Source organism: Lasioglossum baleicum, chromosome 14 (assembly GCF_051020765.1).
Source record: "Lasioglossum baleicum chromosome 14, iyLasBale1, whole genome shotgun sequence".
Classification (NCBI taxonomy): domain Eukaryota; kingdom Metazoa; phylum Arthropoda; class Insecta; order Hymenoptera; family Halictidae; genus Lasioglossum; species Lasioglossum baleicum.
In genome coordinates this window covers 4,504,896-4,526,471 of record NC_134942.1, presented here as the reverse complement: position 1 = coordinate 4,526,471, position 21,576 = coordinate 4,504,896, and the positions used below count along the sequence as shown (strand labels likewise).

Genomic DNA, 21,576 nt, shown 5'->3' with positions numbered 1-21,576 from the left:
TTTATAAATTTTTTCGTAATTGTTTATTGAGCATGGTTCGACTAAAAATCAATTTGTGTTGGGGGCCCTCTGGACTACCTTAACTTTAAAAATCAACGAGAAAAATTTTTTAAGAAATACAAAACATATTTTAGGATGAACCATTAAACCCGGTTTTTAAAAAAAAAATTTAGTCCAAATTTCGCTTTGATATCTTTTTTAGATCAAAAGTTATAGCAAAATGTGCACCGCGCCGCGCCGCGCCGTCCCGGGATTCAAATGCGCGCCGTCTCCAGATCCCGACTTTCCGACTCGTGCTTCCGAAACTTCGGCAACATGAAAATTGGTGAAAATCGAAGGAACGCGTCGCTGACGCGTTCGGTCGAGCAGGTAGTCACACGGACATGGTAGAGGTACGCTTGGTGTGTAGCGCGCGTGCAATCGAGCATGCACTCACACGGGCAGAGTTGAAGTACGTTCGTGTGTAGCGCGTGCGCAGCAGAAGCTACGGCGAGGACGGTCCGTCAGAGAGGGGGAACCTGTGCTGGAGGGGAAGCGTCCTCGCGTCCCCGATTCTGGCATCACTGCATCGAGCTCGTCGAAGTTTCTGGCACGTGTGAAACCGCAATATTTTGATTATTATGTTTTGGAACAAAACGTGTGATGGTGATTTTAGCTTCCGAACTCTCGTTGCACAGGTAGAAATTGTGTACAAAATGAAAGTATAAGACGCGTGTATAAACGGAAACCGATGTTTTAACTTGGTTTTTTGAAAATAGATTTGTATCACGGATCAGATACACGAAATATATATAACCTAAAAATGGCGGAAAACCGAAAAGTGATCGGGGAGAAAACGAAACCGTTGTTTCGTAATTTGACGGCAGACGATCCGGAACCAGAAATTACCGAGATTGAGAGTCTCTGTATGAATTGCGGAGAAAATGTAATGTACTTTCATTTATTCCTGTACGCTTCTCTGTCTTATAATCAATATGTTATTCACACAGGGTGTCACTAGATTACTGTTGACAAAAATTCCACACTACAAGGATGTTGTGGTGATGTCGTTCGATTGTGAGCATTGCGGCTATCAGAACAACGAGATACAAAACAGCGGAAAGACTCAAGACAAAGGGATTAGAATAACATTGCAAGTCGCAACGTCTAAGGACCTGAATCGCCAGGTTGTCAAGTCCGATTACACCAGCGTGAAAATTCCATCGCTAGATTTCGAAATTCCATCCAGATCGCAGAAAGGAGAAATCACAACGATCGAGGGTATATTACAGAGAACCATCGCCGGATTAGAACAAGACCAACCGGCCAGGAGAAAAGAATATCCAGATTCAGCTGTTAAAATCGATCAGTTTCTGGAAAAATTGAGAAAGTTGAAATCATTCGACGAGCCTTTTGCTATTATCTTTGAGGACATATCAGGAGAGTTTCATATAGAGAATCCAAATGCACCCTTGAAGGATGAACAGTGCGTTGTTGCGAGATTTAAGAGAACAACAGAACAAGATCACACTTTAGGCATTTACAATGAAAATTCGGATAGTGCTTTACTGAAACCTATAAAGGAAGGAGAGTATACCTTAGAGGAAATCGAGGGCAAAGTTCTTTCGTTTGGAACAAATTGTCCAGAATGTAATTGCCCATGTGAAACTAACATGAAAATGACGAGTATCCTTTTTTCGATAATCCCGCTTTCCGATACTAATTTCTTCGTTTACTATTATCTAATTAACCTTAATCGACTATTATTTAGATATTCCACATTTTAAGGAGGTGGTGATTATGGCAACAGTCTGCGAATCTTGTGGCCACAGAACAAACGAAGTTAAAAGCGGGGGTGGTATCGAGCCTCAAGGAGTGAAGATAGAAGTGACCGTTGCAGGAAAAGAAGACTTCAGCCGCGATGTATTAAAATCAGAGACCTGTTACATGGAAATACCAGAATTGGAGCTGGAAATCGGTCCTGCCGCTTTAGGAGGACGATTTACCACCGTCGAAGGTATTTTAATGGCGGTCAAGGATCAGTTGTCCTCATCAACAGCGTTCACCGGCGATACCAGCGATCCGGAAACCGTGAAGAAAATGGAAACATTCTTGGCGCATTTAGACGAAGTGTTAGAAGGAAAACGAGAGATAACGTTGATATTAGACGATGCTGCTGGCAACAGCTACATACAGAGTCTGTCGGACGATGGACTTGACTCTGGTTTGAAAATTACCAAATACGAAAGAAACTTTGAACAGAACGACGAACTTGGTCTGAACGACATGAAAGTTGAGAACTACTGATCGCTCACCATGGAACGGAGATGTCAATATAATGTAACATAATTGAAGAACAGAAATGTATCATAAATGTATACTGTGTTGTGTAAATACACGTTGTGCAATCTTATTGCGAGATTTTTAACGAAACTCGACTTTTTATTAACCATCTAGAATCCAAAATATTTAAACGATCGGTATAGCGTCCAGTTTCTTTAATTTGGGCAGCCTTTTAATCACTTGACTACGCCAAAATTCTACGTCCATGTTTTCGCAGATAGGATTGTTGATAAACAATAAATCCTCGAGGTGCGGGATTTCTTGCAGGCGACCAAACTCTGCCCAGTCCTTTACCAAATTGTTGGACATGTAGAGGACTTTGAGGGCTTTCAGTACACTCACGCCCTTAATTTTCTCGATCTGATTGTAGGATATCCATAATTCTTCTAAATGTTCTCCCACGGCTTCCAGGCCGGAGAATGTTTTAATGTTGTTACGTCCGATAGATAAAATTCTCAAGTTCTTCAAGGAATTGATACCGCTGATCTTCTCTATCATGTTCGTGGAGAGAGATAATTTCCTAAAGTGCAGAACATTTTCGCGACTGTATCAAGGAATTCTATATTAAATAAATAAATAAATACTGACTCTACAGATGTGAGTGCCGCTAAGTTGTTGTCCATTTTCTCCATAGGAGGCCACTGAAAGGACAAGTTGATATCCTTCTGCTCGCTGGCTGTTAAACCAGTTTTTTCCTCCCACCGTTGAATGGCTTCTTTACAAGTTGTTGCTTTAGCCTGTAATAAACATTATTTAAGAGATAGAAGAAGGTGAAAAATGTACGATATTTAAGGAAGAACAATTACCATAATTGATGGAACTAATTCAGATCCTGGATTTCACACCATTGAGTGATAAACAATATGTGATCACAGTAAACAACAGTTAACTTCACAATGTGAACGGACTTGATAAAACTGACGAGTTACAATCGGCAATATGCATGAACACAGAATTCTTGTCCTATCTGTTTGATAATGAAACTCGACAAGATTGACATTGATCAACCGTTATGGGACCAGTCTACCTACATCGGTAGATGGAAACACTATGCCTTCATTTCCGATACTCGCATTGTTTTCGTGCCCACGCAAAGATTACTGGAAGCGAAACAGTTGTGCGAAGATTATAAGTAACTAAACTAGAATTTGTGTAAATAGTGTGCTAAACTTTAAACTGAATTGCGCGTATTGCATAGAAATGGCAACGTTCCTCCTGGTACTACAATGAAGGACGTTATATACGCGAAAAAGCTCAGGGACAGTTCATTTCACCCAGATAATGGTCAATTGATGTATAAGATTGGCAGAATGTGCTTCCAGTTACCTGTGAACATTGTGCTCACAACAGCGATGCTAACATTTTACAAGTAAATTATTTAGAGCACTATATTCGTCAAATAGATAAAACAAGTTTATCCTTCATGATATGCATGCATTAGAAGTACAACTGCCATTGTGATGTTTCAAACGATTAACCAGACGCACAACGCCATTCTAAATTATGTCAATCGAAATGCGTTGGGTGACCAAAATTCTGAAGGGAGAAGTTCAACCAGAATAGCGTTCTTGTGTGCAATTTTAGCCAGTTCTATCGTAGCTGTTGGTTGCAGAAAGCTGTTGCGCCGAAGAGGACCAACCATCGAAGTTGATTCCTTGTTATCGCTTCGCCGCATTGCATTTTCCTTCGTGCTTCCTAAACTTCGTTTGGTTTTAGAGATTCGTACCCTTTCTCGCAGTTGCTGCTGGTCATGTCACAAATCTACCGCTGATGCGCCAAAACGAAATTTCCATGGGCACTCCACTGTTCACAAAAGGTGCACAAGAACCCTTTATGGAATCCAGAGTAGCAGCAGTGAAAGCCATTGCCGAATGTGTGATCACGAGAATAGCAACGTGCGTGCCATGCATGCTCTTCATTCCAATAATCATGCATACAATTAAGCCGTACTGTTTTTATCAACGAAGACAGTGGCTCGCAGCTCCGCTCGAGACAATCTTCTGTGCAATTGGGTAATTCTCGTCTTCGTCGAATTTCCAGTTGCATCACTCGTTCTTCGTCAAAATATTTTCTCATTAACAGATGCTGGTTCGCGATTCCTTCGTCTCTCGCAATTTTCCCTCGTTACAAGTAAGTAACGATAGTAATTGAACTTTCGGTTACTAAAGCGTTCTAGAGTAACATTCTTGAATCATTAAGCTCGATGACACCAGAATGGCTGAGGATATACGAACCCGAGTACAAAGAGTTTCAACAGAAAGTCGGACAGAACGTGGACAAAATCTTCTACTATAAAGGGCTATAACTTCGTAGCCGAGATGTTAATGGATTACTCTGATTTGTATGGTGAGAAAATATGTATTTGGATAGAAAATTTCTATGGCTAAAAAAATTACAAGTTAAATACATCAATGAACTATATCTACATTCTTCTTCTTTTTCTTCATTTTCATAGGTATAGGTCCTGGCATTTTGAATACCGTGCTGCAAGAGAGAATGATAAAACGTACAAATTATTTTTTCATTGGTAATATATAAATAATTCGGATATGTTAGCTTTATTTGAAACACTTACTGACAAGTTGTGCATATTGGACTGAATTTGCAGAATACTGTAAACAAAACGAGGAATCAATGTACTATAATAATTCAGATTAGCAACGTTATTAGCGATATTGTTGAATTTCGTTTACTTGATAAGCATATGGAGCACACATAGCCAATGTCTATTAATTCTTGATGGCAGAAGCACGCTGCTCTGTAGTCCACTTTCACTGGTGGAGGCAGTACTAGCTTCGACCTAATATTCGGATCAGGCAGGAATATCCACTAAACAGACAAAACAAATATTTTCTTCTTAAATAATAAAATAACAATGATATGTATACACAGCAGAAATAAACACCGTTCTCCTTACCAACAAGTATTGTAATAATCCGCCCAAATGGGGAACTTTTAAATAATTCCCACTGGTTATATCACAACCTTGTTGAAGTAATGTTAATTCCTGATCTAGGCTGCAAACATCCAATATTATTCCCTGCATGTTTGAATGAAAAATCATGAGCTACATATTCAATTGTATACGGTGTATGCTAACGAGCAGTACAGTGACAAACCATTTTCTGAGCTGTGAAAAATATATTCATATAGTTCATGTATTGAGTGGCTGAGTCGTTGCTAGCCGTGATTACAAGTATCCTGGAATATAATTTTTGACCAGCAACCTTTTCTCTTTCCAATCTTGCTACGTAACAGAGAGCCATGGTCAATGCCCCCGATAACAAGCTTTCGCCGTTCAACGACTTTTCCATGGAAATCTCATTGATTACATGCTGCAATTGTTGCCTGATAGTACGCTCCACCATGGTAAACTTCTCATACTGTCCATCGATTTGACGAATTTCCGAGGGCTTCTCGCAAGGATACAAGAACCTTGCCCCATGACTGTGACACGCTATTATAGCCAGCTGATTATTCGACGACTGCATCAAGTGTGCATTAGCGAAAACGATAGTGGAGTCTAAGCATTGCGTCAACACTTTTGTCTCTTGTTTCACAATCCTCTGCACTGGATTCACGTCCAGTACAATTGTCAATAAGCTTGTTTCTATTTCTGAAGCAAAATACGATGATATTTCAACGTTTCTGCTCGATGCAAACCATCGTTGATTGCAGGTTAAATAATCCGAACTTACCGCTTGTCATTTTGAATTAACCAGATTAACCTAATTATCGTGTCCAGCGATTATAAACAATTTTCTCTAACAACATACTTTAATAATACATGTGGAACGCTCAACTTTCCGGAATATTTCAGTAAACGAACGCACGATCATGTTACAATTTACAATTGTGTTACATACAAACAACACCGTACGCCGTACGGCGTGCATCAACGACTGTCAACAATCGACAACGGAATCGTAAATAAATTATATTCTAAGAGCATTTGTCTTCGGAACAGAGACAAAAGCACTTGTCATTTACATATAACGTATTCGATAAATATTGTCAAGCTTTTTACCTTTTTTCATGAATACGCATGTTACACGGTGTTGTCATTATGCATGCAAATATAATGTTGACAGTCGATTGCATTGACAATCTTCAATGAATACTGTCCGATAAGTGAAGTTCTGGCTTCGAGCGTGACACAGGATGATTAAAAAAAAAATACTTTCTTTGAAAGTTCCCGCCCGATCTAATGTATTCGGCGAGGGACGTGCGCAAGTAATCAGTGCGAAAACGCGCATGGTTGCACACGTATTTTGCAGTGGGTTGCTAGCCGATTGGTTGATGGGAAGCGGAGCGAACGTGTGGAATATCATTGAGGTCATCAGGGTGTCTTTGAAAGGTTATCGAACGTCGTCTTCTCGAACTTGAAATCCGTCACATTACTGCCCGGAGTGCCACTGCCTGAACATGTTGCCACGAATCCTGAAACCCACGTTGTCCGTCGCCCAACAGGGAGCGAAGGGGCTCTCGACCAGCGTCAGAGTAAGTCCCACAGAGATTTACGGATTTATAAACACTGCCCCGGTCAGCGAAATAGTCGGTTTTTTCACGCGGAAATTTGCATGCTGCATTTTTACACGAGGGATAAATCATTCGTGAGACTTGGGACCCTCAGTTTTTGCGGTTGGTCGCTTATCTTCGCAACGATAGACATATATTCCACGATGTAGTTATGCAACCACTTTTAAGTCACACGGCAAGAATGATATGTAAAAAATTGAACTACTGTAGCGCCTCGATAATGTGTGTAAAAAATATGTGCAGGATACGCGTGAAAAATGTATCCCCACTACGACACAGTGTATATACCCCCGTCAAGAAGTGTAACACCTTTCCGGGATCAGATATATCGGATAATACTAATTCAATGATAAAGCTTTCTGTTTTTTAATGAAATATCTAATATATATGACATTTTTCTGATTAAAATGATATAAAATACGGTATCACTTGCATCGAGACGTTACCGCGTGTTTAAATAGTATCTTCCGAATCTAATTGAATCGATATTATACAATAGCATTGACGGTAATGCGATCGGATGCTATCCTATACGATTCTTGACCAAACAGGGAGTACTCGAACCCTATCGGTAAAGAACGCATTCGATCCGTAATGTGTAATTCTCCTGTTTTGCATTTCAGCGCGATGCCAAGGTCGCAGTCATGGGCGCCAGTGGTGGAATCGGTCAGCCGTTATCGATGCTCTTGAAACAGTCTCCTCTGGTTACCGAATTATCTCTATACGACGTCGTGAACACACCAGGCGTCGCTGCCGATCTTTCGCATATGGACACAAAGGCCAAAGTAAAAGGATATACCGGTCCTAATGAGCTGAAGGAATCTGTCAAAGGAGCTCAAGTATGTTTCCCAACTCGCAAGCTACAATGTTACAAATAGTAGCCTTCCCTACTGTGTAGCTATTGAATTCTTTGCAGCTTCAACATCGTTATATATCCCTCTTTATATATATATGTATAATTATATAAGATCTTTATTTGCAACTGCATTCTTATAGGTAGTCATCATACCCGCCGGTGTACCGCGTAAACCAGGAATGACCCGAGATGATCTCTTCAACACGAACGCGTCTATAGTACGAGATCTTGTTCAGGCCATAGCTGAGGTATCCCCGAAGGCTCTAATCGCGATTATTTCGAATCCAGTTAACAGCACAGTTCCCATTGCCTGCGAAGTGTTGCAAAAGGCTGGTGTCTACGACCCTAAAAGGGTATTCGGCGTGACCACGTTGGATATCGTCCGGTCAAACGCCTTTATTGCCGAGGCTAAAGTGAGTTCGACACATATGTGCATCTACGCGATAAAATTCAATGGTTTTAATTGATGAAGATTTTGGTATCTAATCGATGATGTTTTCCAGGGTCTTGATCCGCAGAAGACTAACGTGCCGGTTATCGGAGGACACAGTGGTATCACCATTATCCCACTTATCTCGCAGTGCAAGCCATCGGTCTCGTTCCCCGAGGACCAAGTGAAAGCACTCACCCTCAGAATTCAGGAAGCGGGTACCGAGGTTGTCAAGGCAAAGGCGGGTACAGGCTCTGCGACGTTATCGATGGCATACGCGGGTGCTCGATTCGGTTTGTCGTTGGTGAGAGCGCTGAACGGAGAACAGGGTGTCATCGAGTGTGCTTACGTTAGGTCCGACGTCACCGCCGCGAAGTACTTCTCGACGCCTATTGTTTTGGGCGTAAGTATTGAATTCATTGAAAAACCGAAGTCGTGAGTTTTGCACAGGACATATGTATGTATACTCGATTTGTATTCGCTTTCAGAAAGGAGGAGTTGAAAAGAATCTTGGCCTTGGCACTCTTAACAGCTACGAGAAGAAGCTATTGGACGAGGCTATTCCAGAACTCAAGAAGAACATTCAGAAGGGAGAGGATTTCATCAACAAGAAGTGAATGCCGATGATCAGGGAACTAGATAGAGGCGTGGTTGATCGTAAACAGGAAGGAATCGACGATTATCAGTATTCGTTGCAACAGTTCTCGCGTTGTACGCGAGTCGTTGTATCCGAAAGGTGAATCCTTTTGACATGCCAATCAGTAGATGAATCTGTCTCGTACACCATATACAACAGATCGAAAATTCACCCTCGTCGCGAACCAGTAAACGAACGTACAATACCCAATAGGCAAACGGTTTTATCATGATACGAACAATACTCATAGACCTCGATTAAAAGAAGAAAACGATGTTGAATCATGAAATTTGATGTAGAAAATTTGAAATAAAACAATCTTCGAATATAGAAAGAATAAACATTATTTTTGCTATATCACCTTTGTCGTTGTTCTTATAAATTGAGTCTTATCTTACATAGTAGGGGACGACAAGGCTTGAAAACTGTTATACCCTAATAGCACTTCTCGTCAGCCCAGTTGGGAGTTAGTTGGGATATATAGTTAGAGTTTCGGCCTAAATATATATTCTCAAAATAGGGCCTACGTTTTATTGCGTGCAACCTTGGATTTTATTTATTTCTTTAAGTGTTTCCATTTTAGTTTCGGTAAGTGAATAAATAAATCTCTTTCACTTCGTTACCAGCGAGTCGGCAGCACCTTTTGTTGTCGGACTGACTGTTTAACGCCACCGTCTTGACAAACGCCGATTTAACGTGCTTAAGTGGCGAACCCTCGAGAGGAACACTCTATGATCCATACGCTTATTAGAGCGACACAATTTTCAGTCGCGAGATAATTGTTTTCTCAGCCTTCGTTGCCAGTCAACCGAACACTCGGGGGGTTATTTAAAAATCTCAAGGTAAACTTTGTCACCAGCGCAAGCTAACGTGATACAAAGAGGGTTCTACGTTACGCAGGCCCCCTTCCCCCGGACTTCTTTTCGTTGACAGAGACTCGAGTTTTAGGAGCGAAACCACCCTCGTAGTATTGTTCAACAGCTATATTTTGCCTTCTGGTAAGCAGTAGGTGATTCTTATCAATTTTGATGCACCTGAAGCGAATATTGAAATGGGTTTTTCTTACCATCGTTCTTGATGGTGCTTAGAGCGCAAAAATTTACAAGAATCGCCAACTGGAATCTGAAGTTTAACATTTTACCCATCGGTGCGTTTCTTTCCGAGTTTCTGGATCTCCTTCTATCATGATAGAGTATTGCGTAGGTTCTTCTAGCGTGTGGTTTTCACCTGAAACTATGTTGTAGAATGAATAAAGGGAGACGTTTATATTTCAGGAGAATAGAAAGAATACTGTACCAGGACAGGACCAAGGACCAATTAATGGGATCTCCGAGAAGTGGTCGTATGATCGAAATACGCACGGTGTAGACCTTGAGGTTGTCTCCGATCATGGAACGCACAACGGATACATAATTGTATCGAATCCTGAAACATATGGATGTTAATACACGGCCAAGGCATTTACGGCGCACGAGAGATAACAGCTCGCATATAGGCTTTACCGTTGGATGACTCACTCTACACACAGCACAGTAATACAAAGAAAGCATCTTCATCACACGCTACCTTTTTTTACAATTTGATTAATGTTATTTGATGTTCTTATATATTTTATATGCATATCGATTATATCGAAAACATACAATAAAAAGATTTTAATAGGAGTAACGTATAGAGAGTTGTAATTACTTTATTTGTAGCTTTCACGTGTGTGGTTTTACAGAAAAAGGTCGTATCCGGTAAAATCGTATCGATTGTAATACGTACAGAGGTGTGTGAGAACGCATACGAATCGAAAAAAATAAATGTTTGTAAAATATCAAAACGAAGACAAATTTAGCCTCCTCCCAAATGACGATAAATTTTGATATCCAAGTCTAATTATTCGCTCTTGAACTGGGTTAGCGACAAGATGGAATGATTCGAAGATAATTACAGATAATAACTAATATATATGTATAATACAGAGAGAGAGAGAATGGAGATGAAGAGAGAAAAAGAGAGATGGAGAGACAGAGAAAGAAAGAGAGAAAGATAAGAGCAAGTAGAGTACATCTAGTAAGAGATGGAGTAAGTAGATGTGTCTTTGTAAAAATCGGCTAAACACGTACAACGATTCTGGATAATGGGTTTGAAAGCGGTCTGAATCGATACACGGATCGTCTATTCGCCTTTAGTAGGTCCTACGGACAACCAAGGTGACAAACTGCCTACTTACAATTGTTACGGTTAGCCGGGGGAACACTCTACAAGTTTTCATTTGCGCTTTTTTTTCTCATTCGCTTATGAGTCACGCTATATCGTGGACGATAATAATCGTTATCGCGGTTGGGCTATTTCATCTTGTTTTTAATCCATCGTGTAAGCAAGTAATTGGATGAGGTATCTGACAGTTTATCGTCGTTTGGAATCCACTACACCGTTCGTTGCCGCTGACAAATTTTTATTGTACCTAAATCTCTCTCTCCAACACTTGCCGCATTTACTATGATATAATTCCTTATGCCGATGGATCCCCAATTTTCTCTACGGTTCCACCGCTCTGGTTCTCCGATTTTCTTATTATAATTCTCTCGATCGCGCCAGTGTTGTTCTTTTCTTTTATTTTCTTTATCTTCGTTTCTGCGTTTATCTTCCACGTTCCTCGACGATCACGCGCTTCGAAAAAATTTAATTTAATTTCATTTCTTTTTTGCTGTTGCGTCTCGTTCCTTCTTCGAATGGCGTTCGAAAACGATTCTCGCGTCGATCGGTTTCGCCGCGATACCCTAATTTTACGCTCTTAAAATTACTCGCATATACTTACTTACGGTGCCGTTGATATTACTTTGAGTTATTCTTTGTAACGTACTTTATAACATGATTATCAATTTTTATCGTTATTAATACCTAAATACAGGGGCACGATAATGCACACCGATTTTCTAGCCAGAGCTCGATTATCTGCGCGCCGCGGTTCCCTTCGCCTTTTGTTATGTTGTTTTTTTATTTTCATGTAACATGCCTCGCTTTTTTGCTGCACGCTTTCACACATGGATCACCAAGAGAGATCGTCGTCCACCTCTCGTTCCGAGTATACAGAGCGCCGGTCAAAAGTTTATTCTATAAACGAACGATCAATTTTTAACGCACAGCTGGTTACTTTTTTTGTTAATCTAATAATTAGACCGGACATCTATATGCAAATATGAATTGTCATGGGCGAAACTTGCAGACAAAAATCGTATATCGTATCGTATTCTGTATAGATGCATAAAATCCGCGAACTAGCAGCGATAAAGAAGTCGTGTACCGATTATCGAACTCGGTATCAATTCCTCGTAACCGGCGGCTGTTTACTCGAGCGAGCGAATGATCAACATCGCATCGCTAAAGCTTACTTCGTCACCACACTCATCAAAATTTCGTGCTAACAGACTGACGAACAAATCTCGTCTACTATCAATGGAATGTTCTCTGAACGGAAATCGACAGAATGGTGTCGCACGGGTACAATGACAGAAAAAAAAGAATGAAAGATAAAGGAAAAAAGAATAATGTCACGAACGCTACGGGTAGACACGAGCGAGAAGCAAGAAAAAACGCAAATGGAGTAATCGAGGATAGTGAGTCGGTCGGCGTGTGAAGTGAGCGCGGACGAATAAAGTCGGGATACAATCGTTTATTCTGTAATTCGTAATACCACAGCGATCGTTTATAGTTTTACACAATGGGGTGTATGAAAAAGTACAACCATAATATTACAGACTAGCTAGACGGCTACTGGTTTTCTCGATTTTTTGTTTGTTCTGTTCTGTTCGTGTGTATAACGGCGATACAAACGGAATTCATATTATACCTTTTTTAGTTGTTTCGATTTCTCTTTCTCGTTTAAAAAAAAAGCTCATCTACCCGCCACACTTCTTTCACGATACATATCTAAAAGTTCCATGCTTGTCGTAGATTTAAAACAAAAAAAAAGAAAAAAAAACTATGGAAATCGTAAACAGAAAGAAGAAAAAGGAAGAAAAAAAAGCGTAATCGCCTTACCCTCTTATCGCGGAGGAAGGCTCGAAGGTGAGTGGAAAGAAAACGTTCGACGCTGTCGAAGACGGATGTCGTTTTCTCGCCCATGTTTTTCAAAGTTCTTTTTCTCTCTTTTCGCTTTGTGTTTTGTGTGTATGTGGTGTCTCTGTTGTTGTCGCCGCGTTCGAAACGGAAAAATTTTGAGCCTGCTAACTGATTAATTAGTTAGTTAGTTATTGCGTGTTTCTTTAAGTACGACGCTTTCGCGTATGCGCATCATTCTCTTGACAAATAGAACGGGCTACACTCTGGGATATCGGGACCCATAAATGCTGGAGCTACACGCGTACGAAATTACTTGGGGGATAATCCGGACTTCGTTCGGATGCCTTCATGTCTCTCGGTCTCGGTGATATTTTTGTTTTTTCGGGGGACGACAGGACGGGTCCGAAGACACGCGGGTTAGCAGCCCTGGCCGATGGCCAAACGGGAACGGTTCGCCGATCCCCTGTGTCTTCGGTCTCGCCTTCGGAAACGCCTTAGGGTACGACGCGTTCACGTCCTCGGGCAAACGGACGATTTGCATGCAATTTTGCCCGCGCATACAATCAACATCGTGTTTAACTTCGTACGGTATGCGAGAGCGATCGTGCGCGCAGTAAAAAAGCGGGGGGGGGGGGGGGGGGTAATTGGACGAGGAGAGGGGACGAGTCGAGGGGAGGGAGATTGATTTGTAATCGACAAGGGGGTGGGGGGTGAGGGAGCCGGTGAAAACAAACGAACGCAATAATGCACTTCGATCGACGTCGAGCATCAGAGCATAATATGCTTTTTCACTATTCGTAAAACGTTGTAGGACACACTTGTTAATTCGTTCTCACTCACTGGAACCGATGAAAGCGAGGGGGGAGGGGGGATGATCGACGTCCCAACGGACTGAGGGAGCGTGCTACATTCCATTTTTATTACTATATCGGGGGTGAACCGTACGCGCGTGTACACCCCACTCGAAACACGTTCTCGACATCGTCCACAATAGTTCGTATTTTGACTTTTTTTTCTCTCACGGTTTTGTTGTTTCTGCTTGTAGTTTCGTTTGTTTGGCCAGGCATGCACAAGTGTAAAGACAGCGTTGTTTTATTTTTGTTGTTGTTGTTTGGTTTTTTGGTTCTTCTCCCGGTACCGCGAACAAGGCAAAGGAAAGTGCCCCTCTCTAAATGCATTTCGTTTTGCAGCAGTCTCTCTTTCTATTTTACCGCAGGGTGCGTGTCCTTTGCTTGGTTACTTTCTGCGTGCTTCGTAAAATTCAATGCGTGTTTTATCGAATGATTTGTTTGGTTGGTTGGTTGTTTATTTGTTTGGAATTAACCGTACGTAGGTGCGTGTTTTTAGGACCACGCAATCGCTAAAGATCTCCCCTTCCCACCCCGAACTGCCACCTGCCGAGTTGTTTTCTTTTGCTTACGAGTTATTAAGAGTTTTTTTGTTTTTCTTCTGTGTCTCAGTTTTATATACGCAATGTAACACTCACTACAGTTAGAGTTACGAGACGTCCTGATCTTCCACGTCTTGCAGCTGCTCCTTCTGTTCACCCTCCCCTGTATAAACATAAGTAAACTCGTTAATGAACATCATTTTGTTGTTGTCGCGACGTTAAATCGAGCTGTACTCAAGTAGAAATCTATTTTAAACGGTCAAAATAATTTGGTGTGTAGTTTCGTCGAAAAATGCACAACTGATATATGCCAGCAATTTTGTCAGAGGGAACCCGGAATCCGTCTTTTGACGGATTGAAGTTGGTTGGTAATTCTGATTGGAACAAGTCGTTGAATTTGATACTTGAATGCGTTCGCTATCGCGTGACTCATGCGAGAGCTACGCGATTGCTCGTGTACATTTCAGAATGAATTTTTCAGGTCCTATGGAATATAAAGCGATAACAATTGTGATGGTCGCTGGAGCGATAGTTAATGCATTAATCTGAACGAATTCAGATTACAAGGAAGTAGGAAGGAGGATGGGGTTGCTCACCAGGTGACTCGAAAGGGGTGTACGCCTATGTTCAAGCATTGGTAGGTATGGCCGCAGCCTGGTTTTCGCGTTCAGCCTCAAACTCTAAATTATAAAGCAGTGATTCTTTGTCCGGATAGTATAGTTTTTAACCGTGCAACGAACGAGTCGAGGAGACGCCCCCCTAACGTGTCATTGCAGGGTTAAAAGCAGCGTTTTCAGAACGATTTGATTCGCAATAGGATCGTGGTAAGCCGGCTAGCTAGTCGCCGAACAGAGCGATAAGATCTGATACAGAACAAGGAAGATTTTATCAGGTCGTGTGCGATACATGTTATTGATCGTCGCGATGCCGCTCTCCGACGGCCTAATAGAGATGTTTCAAAGGGTGGTAAAAAGACGTGCCTGTGCCCCGGGAGCATACTAACCATCTCCTTGCATATCCGACGTCCACAGAGTCAAATTGTCCCTGAGGAGCTGCATGATGAGGGTGGAATCCTTGTAACTATCCTCGGATAAAGTGTCTAGTTCCGCGATCGCGTCGTCAAAGGCTGCCTTCGCCAGGCGACACGCTCTGTCCGGGCAGTTCAGAATCTCGTAATAGAACACGGAGAAGTTCAACGCCAATCCTAAACGTATGGGATGAGTCGGTGGCAAGTCTGTCATCGCGGTGTCGCTGGCCGCTTTGTAAGCCACCAGCGAGTTCTCCGCTGCCTCCTTCCTGTCGTTACCAATGGCGAACTCGGCCAGGTAACGGTGGTAGTCGCCCTTCCTGCAATTACATTCAATTATACATTCGTTGCTGCACATCCACTTCTTCCTCCCATCTTTCTCTCTTTCGTCGCAAAGCTTTGCTGAATCGGGAGGTAGCACAGCAGCGATAAAACAAATACATATATGAAAGATCTTTTAAGCTCCCAACGATGCGTCCATTAACACTGAAGCTACCACTACTACCACTATAAGTTTGATATCATAAACAAGCCTTCTTTGGAATATAGAAGATTTTTATTATTTGGTAGCTTCAGCGCTGGAACAGCCGTTGCAATAATGCGCAATATACATTTAATAGTCCCTTGTTAGCCAGCAAAAATGTTTATCGAGGTAACGAGTCTCTATTTAATTCCTGCTTTCACAAATTGGTCCTTAAGAATGTGAATTTACATAAACATCGGCAGTCTGGTTGCGATATACGCCCTGTACGGTTTTTCTTTCCCTCCCTTGCACTCCGTTTCAGGTAAACTAGCATTAATATTCATCGGAATATTAAATCAAATGAGTTGCTGACATGTAGAACGCATCTGATCTATCTATTATTCAATAAAAGTTAGCGTTCGTGGGAGTTAACATTGCCACAGCGGTGCCTCGTTAAAATAAAGCAGAAGAGTAGAAGCTCGGGACTCTTAGACTAAATAGTTTTATTAGCGGTTACTTGTAAATCATCTTTTAATCTCTCGGCAATTATCGAACCAGACGCCGGCGAGTTTTAAAAACCGATACCTCAAAAACCAGTGACCGAAACGGAACGCTCTTCCGCATTGGATGCCTTTTAATCAACGCCAGCACGCCACCGAGGCAGAAGCTTGATATTTAAAACAAGCTTAGAGCATCGAAAATATTTCCTACTGGAGTCTACTACCCTTTCATAGTGGAATATCATCTCGCGTGATGAAACACGGACAGGATTTGCGGCTTTACATATCAACGCTTTGCCCATCGGCGATAACTCGATAGACTTTTCAAAATCAAACATCTACAATTAAGGGTTTCTCGATAGGATTGACTATTTCTTTTGGAATTTTTGTCCCCAAAGAGAAATGAAAAACGGGGGAATAAAATGCGGTCGTTAAGAAGACCAATTGTTGAACTTCGGGTAGGTAAAGCGTTAAAAGCCTGAACGTGTTTCGCTGTTCTACAGTGAACGTAAGCGCGACTAATCGCGTTTCACCGAGGATTCTACGATTAGGCTGCGACTAGCTGCTTACATTTTGTAATAAAAGACTTTCGATTCTCCGGTGGACGCATAAGGAATCAGATGTTTATCCAGGACACCGAGGATATCGGCGCAGATGTCTTTCAGTTCTTCCTCTACTTGGGACCGGTACTGACGGATCATCTCGAGCTTGCCTTCGGCACCCTTGTTCTCCTCCTTTTGTTCGATGCTCGAGATTATTCTCCAGGAAGCTCTTCTCGCCCCGATTACGTTTTTGTAGGCAACAGAAAGGAGGTTCCTTTCCTCGACGGTCAGCTCTAGGTCCAGCGACGCGACCTTCTTCATCGCTTCGACCATCTCTGTAAATCACATCGACGGGCACAGCCGTCGACGACAGTGCCATTAAAGTGAAAATCACTCGACATAAATATACACGAAACTGATCCTCAAAAGTATGCGGAGACACCCGTCCAATTGTTAATCGAATAAGACAGTGATCAAATAAGCGTAGAGATCAGTTTTAACTTTTGAATTAATCGCATATAATACGCATACTTTTGAGCGCCAGTGTACGTCGATCAACTCTGTGTTTTCGAAAAGAATCGAGTCAGTTTATGCAGGTCGTCCTTTGAGATGGAGGACCCGTTTGGGGGTTGTCGGTACAGCAACTGGGAAACATAATATTGTTAATTGGTGTTCAACGAGGGGCTGTTATTTTGGCGTAAAACTTGCCGAAGAATATTATGTAAAATCATGGCAGAGCAATGAGTTGGAAATGACTTATCGATTATTAATATGTAGCTACCCCGCATGGATATATTATTAGTTTCATCTGGGGATAATGGTGAGCCTCGGCGCGAGAAAGATGAGCGCGCGAACGTACATATATTAACCCGCTGCCCCTTGAACTTTCCGAGGAAGTTGCTAACTATTATGTATTTATTATCTATAGGTGCGAGGCATTCGAGAATAATGATATCGATCGAGACATACACCACCGCTCGAAAGTCTGCGAACGTTTTCTTAATTGTAATTACCCGAGAACAGTTCTAAAGACTACGTATCAAATTGCGCGGCCCGTTTTCGTGACATTATCAACCATTGCCAACAATTCGACCAAATAATGAATGAATCCTATCGATCGAATGAAAAAAGTGTGTGCAATTAAAAAAAAAGTGAAAAGACGCGTTTTAATATAAATTTCTGTGTCGTGTTTGCGGGTAAGAGCGAAATCTTCGTTGCCCATGACAGAGGATCGATAACAGGATGAAAATTAAAGAGGCGTGAGACAACGAGACAGATTGAAGAGACGGTGTATCGGCCTCCACATCCGGAATTCCGAGACCCCGGCCTCCCATGTCCCCGTGAGAGCTGTACTCTCGAACGACTCTCGGCTGACAAAAATCCATCTCGAAACGATCAATCTGTATCATCTGGAAACCGTCGACACGATCGTTCCTTTATCCTACCCACATCTCTTTCCCTCTCTCTCCCTCTCTCTGTCGATTAGAATCGATAACTGTACACCCCCTATTCATTGTCGTCCCGTAAAAGTCAACGGTGGCGTCATGGCGGCATCTATGGTCAGATTGAACCCGGGCCGAAACCAGGTTAAATAAATACCTAGAAACAGTTTCGGGTAACATTTTATCGTGTACTACCCATCGAGCAAACATAGGGTTTCAGAATGTGAATAATAAATCGAACACTGCCGATTGTAAACCATCGACTGAACGACGAAGATCAAACAACCGCTACGAATAATTTTTCTTCGTTATCTATCCGGACGAATAATGTTCTCATCTCTGGTTCTCAAGTTCATGGTGATTCCGGGTAAAAATTACCGTGAACGCGGTATACAATGATGGAGGTCTACAGAAACGTAGGATATAGCGAGCACAGATCAATACTTTCCTTCTACTATGGCCCCCTCTTCCTTCCCTCTCCACCTTCTCGCTGTCTCTCACCCCGATACCGTTCTCACCCTCCGCCGTGATCTCTCTCTCTCTATCTCTCGCGCGCGCTCCGTCTCTCATTCGCAACCCTCAAATTTACCCATCGCCCTTCCTCCTCTATTCTATCCTCCTCTTTCTCTCTCGCACTGATTCCGACCGCTTATCGCCTCCTCTCCCTTCCATCCCTGTCATTCTTTAGGCTCGCTGGCTTTCTGGTCGAAAAGATCGTGCGTGTGCACGCATTTTCACGCTTTAACCCTCGGTCGACGATGCACGGGTCTATTCAGACCCGAGTGCATCTTCGAAACCGAAGGAGACTCGTATCGAACGAGTCCCCTAACGAAAATGTCACGTCGCGATGATAAACGCTCGATTTGAAATGCTTGCCCGAGTAAAAAACGTTGTTTCAGGTCTCGATGAATCAGGCGCGGTCGCGCGCGCAATTACCGAAACCGTTAGTATCATACTGTGACGGCGAATACGCGTGTCTGTCTCGATTAAATGTGCCCACGCGACCACTAAATTCTGAAAACCGGACGGAGACGAACTAACGAACGATCGTCGTCGTCGTTGATCTCGTTTCATTCGAGACCATTAGAAAAGGGGAAAAAGTTTGATCGAATGTCACGTGAGACGAGATCGGTTGTCTGTCGATCTCTACCGGCCAATCGGCGGACAATAAACCGTGCCCGCGAATTGTCAGACTGATTTATGCAGGCTACCACGTTGAACAAATTGAAACTCTATTTGATCGCGGCAAATGTCAAATGTTTCTCGGTTGAAATGGCACGGGTACGATGTTCTACGGAGAAATAGAAAATCTCTGTCGAGTGAAATGCGAGAAATTCGAAGAGATTTTGACGGTTGATCTTCCGCTGCTCTGAATCCCCACTGCGAAGCCGCTTTCGCCAGGAGCGAAGTAAAAATTCCTAACAGTCCGCGGAACGCACGTTAGAACGATACGCGGAACATGTAATTGTAATAGGGGAAAATGGCTGGTGATTATCGACACCGGATACGCAGCCTAGGAAAACGCGAGCCGATCCACCGGAAAAGCGTAGCCGATAGATCGGTTGCTCGATCGGCCGAGTGATTTCTCTGTGGTTTCAAGGCCGAATGCCACGAGCAGAGCACGCGTTACTACGTGTCGAAAGAGGAGTATGTATAACCCGGCAGAGCGAATGGCAAGAATCGAGCCGTATCTCTATGCATCACATGCGTCGGTGAAGGACCGACTTTGTCCAGTTATCTGCCGTGAGACCTCCTAAAGTACTCGAGACGGACAGTACGCCTAGCAACGGCGTTGGCCAGCTTTCGATGCAACAATGTACTGTTCTGGAACACGGGCGAGCACCGCGAAACGTTTAGGCTAACCGGGGCCTGGCCGTTACGTACTAACAACTTGCAACCAGTAATTCTACGTATCATGACAGGATGTGGCGGACCGGTGACAGAACCGAAGGACGAGGCCACTCTTTTAAAATAAAGGAAGACCGGTCGGTCTCGAGCCGGCGACTCGATATCGCATTGCCGTGTCGATTAGTTGTATTTGACGTTTCCTCGACATTTGACAGATCCGATCGGACACAACGATATCACGGTTAAGACTGTGGAGTGTCGAATCACCGAGGCAGTTCCCGATTCTATCCGGAATAAATTCGGTACGCGATAGGGTCGCGACCCACGAGGATCGCGTTCTACCTCCTTTCTCTTTGTGGCCGTGCTCTCCTCTGTCTGTCTGTCCGATTTCGTCGATTTCATTTTGGCGCAGGCCGGGTCCTTTCCCGGAAAATATCTACTCACCGTCGTAACGCTCCGCCTGCTCCGCCAGTTTCGCTTTGTAAACGTTGTCCTCCCGTTCCGACATCTTGGATGCTTCTAGATTTCACAGGTCGGACGAAAGGTTCCAGGGAAATCGCACGAAATCCTCGTTTCACCGAAATACGTACACCTCGTCGTACAGCCACTCGCAAGCTCACTGACCAAGATGGCGGCGCCCGCCAACAATCGAAAGCAGTTCCCAGTTCGCGCAGCCTCTGCGGACACTCCACTCGCCATGCGCTCCCTGTCTCGTGTATTACTACGCCATTCGTGACGTCATTCGTTCGACGGCTACGGCTACGACTACGAAATACGAATACCAAAGCCGAAGCCGCCGTGCGCATCGCGCATGTCGGTTAAAATCGCCCCGAATATATATCCGGTCCATCAAAACCTGGCCAAGTTTCATTTGAAATTGAAATAGCTGATAATTCGACTGCAGATGTTTATGCAATTTCGAGTTTTTTTATGAACAGGTTTCCGAAGGTTGCCGACGGCGGACTAGACGCACGCGTTTCCTCTATAATAATAAACCGATCGACTCGAAGTAACCTTAAAAATCTCATGAAACTTTCATGGATACTGTTATTTTATTTTGTCAATATTTGTACCAGACGGCATCGTCGGCGTGTTTCGATCACGACGACAATGCACAACGATAGAATTAATCGTTAAATTGCTGTGTACTTTGAGAACCATATATATATCGGCTCTTCGTTTCGAGCATATTGTTGTTGTACTTCTTGTAAAACTGTAGTGCAACAATGCAGAATGCATTTCCCGTTCATGTTCCGCAAAATATTTATTAAGTATATTGCTGCATGTGAAATGTAGAAACAATAACGAAAAGTTCCCCGATAAAGGATAAGCGATATCTTTCCGCAAGCATTAACATTTAATAAGTTATGTAACGAAATCTATATATGTATAATTAATGTAATTATTGCGAAGGAAGCAAATATACATCTGTAACTAATGCTCGTAATGTCATGTTAAAAGTACCTGCAGCTGTAGCACGGAAACAGCGTAGTTTCTCGGTGATCGCGATAAATAACGAATACTTGAATA

General features: G+C 42.7%; 7 protein-coding genes across 8 annotated transcripts; 4 read left to right on the top strand and 3 right to left on the bottom strand.

Moving 5' to 3' along the window:
* The first annotated feature begins 790 nt into the window (after positions 1-790).
* Zpr1 (zinc finger protein Zpr1) lies at positions 791-2,412 on the top strand. Its single transcript, XM_076437955.1, has 3 exons — positions 791-925; positions 990-1,665; positions 1,751-2,412. The coding sequence occupies exons 1-3, from the start codon at positions 803-805 to the stop codon at positions 2,284-2,286; spliced, it is 1,335 nt and encodes a 444-aa protein (XP_076294070.1). The 5' UTR covers positions 791-802; the 3' UTR covers positions 2,287-2,412.
* Positions 2,413-2,421: 9 nt separating this feature from the next.
* LOC143215664 (dynein axonemal light chain 1) lies at positions 2,422-4,517 on the bottom strand. The gene is made up of 3 exons (XM_076437976.1): positions 3,129-4,517; positions 2,911-3,059; positions 2,422-2,842 (listed from the first exon to the last, which is right to left on the bottom strand). Exons 1-3 carry the CDS (start codon positions 3,129-3,131, stop codon positions 2,449-2,451), a joined length of 546 nt encoding a protein of 181 aa, XP_076294091.1. The 5' UTR covers positions 3,132-4,517; the 3' UTR covers positions 2,422-2,448.
* Positions 3,137-4,093, top strand: LOC143215892 (sideroflexin-2-like). The gene is made up of 5 exons (XM_076438486.1): positions 3,137-3,196; positions 3,276-3,454; positions 3,521-3,691; positions 3,764-4,010; positions 4,061-4,093. Exons 1-5 carry the CDS (start codon positions 3,137-3,139, stop codon positions 4,091-4,093), a joined length of 690 nt encoding a protein of 229 aa, XP_076294601.1.
* Positions 4,093-6,729, top strand: LOC143215665 (sideroflexin-2-like). Its single transcript, XM_076437977.1, has 3 exons — positions 4,093-4,334; positions 4,405-4,452; positions 4,522-6,729. The coding sequence occupies exons 1-3, from the start codon at positions 4,093-4,095 to the stop codon at positions 4,625-4,627; spliced, it is 396 nt and encodes a 131-aa protein (XP_076294092.1). The 3' UTR covers positions 4,628-6,729.
* Positions 4,661-6,484, bottom strand: Tfb4 (transcription factor B4). 2 transcript variants are annotated; one of them, XM_076437971.1, is made up of 6 exons: positions 6,350-6,484; positions 5,442-5,938; positions 5,240-5,362; positions 5,016-5,151; positions 4,898-4,934; positions 4,661-4,806 (listed from the first exon to the last, which is right to left on the bottom strand). In XM_076437971.1, exons 1-6 carry the CDS (start codon positions 6,357-6,359, stop codon positions 4,731-4,733), a joined length of 879 nt encoding a protein of 292 aa, XP_076294086.1. In that variant the 5' UTR covers positions 6,360-6,484; the 3' UTR covers positions 4,661-4,730. The 2 variants fall into 2 exon arrangements, with proteins under 2 accessions (XP_076294086.1, XP_076294085.1); XM_076437970.1 differs by lacking the exon at positions 6,350-6,484 and adding an exon at positions 6,021-6,162.
* Positions 6,681-9,125, top strand: Mdh2 (malate dehydrogenase 2). The gene is made up of 5 exons (XM_076437963.1): positions 6,681-6,822; positions 7,485-7,700; positions 7,858-8,130; positions 8,221-8,550; positions 8,636-9,125. The coding sequence occupies exons 1-5, from the start codon at positions 6,748-6,750 to the stop codon at positions 8,762-8,764; spliced, it is 1,023 nt and encodes a 340-aa protein (XP_076294078.1). The 5' UTR covers positions 6,681-6,747; the 3' UTR covers positions 8,765-9,125.
* A 1,329-nt stretch (positions 9,126-10,454) lies between these two features.
* On the bottom strand, positions 10,455-20,746 carry 14-3-3epsilon (tyrosine 3-monooxygenase/tryptophan 5-monooxygenase activation protein epsilon). Its single transcript, XM_076437972.1, has 4 exons — positions 20,491-20,746; positions 16,785-17,091; positions 15,228-15,571; positions 10,455-14,387 (listed from the first exon to the last, which is right to left on the bottom strand). Exons 1-4 carry the CDS (start codon positions 20,552-20,554, stop codon positions 14,332-14,334), a joined length of 771 nt encoding a protein of 256 aa, XP_076294087.1. The 5' UTR covers positions 20,555-20,746; the 3' UTR covers positions 10,455-14,331.
* Positions 20,747-21,576: the final 830 nt, after the last annotated feature.

Excerpts from the sequence above, each read along its gene's own strand:
- Zpr1 (XM_076437955.1), top strand. The coding sequence starts at position 803 with ATGGCGGAAAACCGAAAAGTGATCGGGGAGAAAACGAAACCGTTGTTT. Across the intron at positions 926-989 it reads GTATGAATTGCGGAGAAAAT|GGTGTCACTAGATTACTGTT; the intron begins GTAATGTACTTT and ends TTATTCACACAG. Across the intron at positions 1,666-1,750 it reads AACTAACATGAAAATGACGA|ATATTCCACATTTTAAGGAG; the intron begins GTATCCTTTTTT and ends ACTATTATTTAG.
- LOC143215664 (XM_076437976.1), bottom strand. Across the intron at positions 2,843-2,910 it reads GCGGCACTCACATCTGTAGA|GAAATTATCTCTCTCCACGA; the intron begins GTCAGTATTTAT and ends TCTGCACTTTAG.
- LOC143215892 (XM_076438486.1), top strand. The coding sequence starts at position 3,137 with ATGGAACTAATTCAGATCCTGGATTTCACACCATTGAGTGATAAACAA. Across the intron at positions 3,455-3,520 it reads CAGTTGTGCGAAGATTATAA|AAATGGCAACGTTCCTCCTG; the intron begins GTAACTAAACTA and ends CGTATTGCATAG. Across the intron at positions 4,011-4,060 it reads GCCGCATTGCATTTTCCTTC|TTGCTGCTGGTCATGTCACA; the intron begins GTGCTTCCTAAA and ends CCTTTCTCGCAG.
- LOC143215665 (XM_076437977.1), top strand. The coding sequence starts at position 4,093 with ATGCGCCAAAACGAAATTTCCATGGGCACTCCACTGTTCACAAAAGGT. Across the intron at positions 4,335-4,404 it reads ACAATCTTCTGTGCAATTGG|ATGCTGGTTCGCGATTCCTT; the intron begins GTAATTCTCGTC and ends TCTCATTAACAG. Across the intron at positions 4,453-4,521 it reads GCAATTTTCCCTCGTTACAA|CTCGATGACACCAGAATGGC; the intron begins GTAAGTAACGAT and ends TGAATCATTAAG.
- Tfb4 (XM_076437971.1), bottom strand. Across the intron at positions 5,363-5,441 it reads TTTTCACAGCTCAGAAAATG|GGAATAATATTGGATGTTTG; the intron begins GTTTGTCACTGT and ends TCAAACATGCAG. Across the intron at positions 4,935-5,015 it reads GTGCTCCATATGCTTATCAA|TATTCTGCAAATTCAGTCCA; the intron begins GTAAACGAAATT and ends TTTTGTTTACAG.
- Mdh2 (XM_076437963.1), top strand. The coding sequence starts at position 6,748 with ATGTTGCCACGAATCCTGAAACCCACGTTGTCCGTCGCCCAACAGGGA. Across the intron at positions 6,823-7,484 it reads GGCTCTCGACCAGCGTCAGA|CGCGATGCCAAGGTCGCAGT; the intron begins GTAAGTCCCACA and ends TTTGCATTTCAG. Across the intron at positions 8,551-8,635 it reads CGACGCCTATTGTTTTGGGC|AAAGGAGGAGTTGAAAAGAA; the intron begins GTAAGTATTGAA and ends ATTCGCTTTCAG.
- 14-3-3epsilon (XM_076437972.1), bottom strand. The coding sequence starts at position 20,554 with ATGTCGGAACGGGAGGACAACGTTTACAAAGCGAAACTGGCGGAGCAG. Across the intron at positions 17,092-20,490 it reads GCAGGCGGAGCGTTACGACG|AGATGGTCGAAGCGATGAAG; the intron begins GTGAGTAGATAT and ends TGTGATTTACAG. Across the intron at positions 15,572-16,784 it reads AAAGTCTTTTATTACAAAAT|GAAGGGCGACTACCACCGTT; the intron begins GTAAGCAGCTAG and ends ATGTAATTGCAG.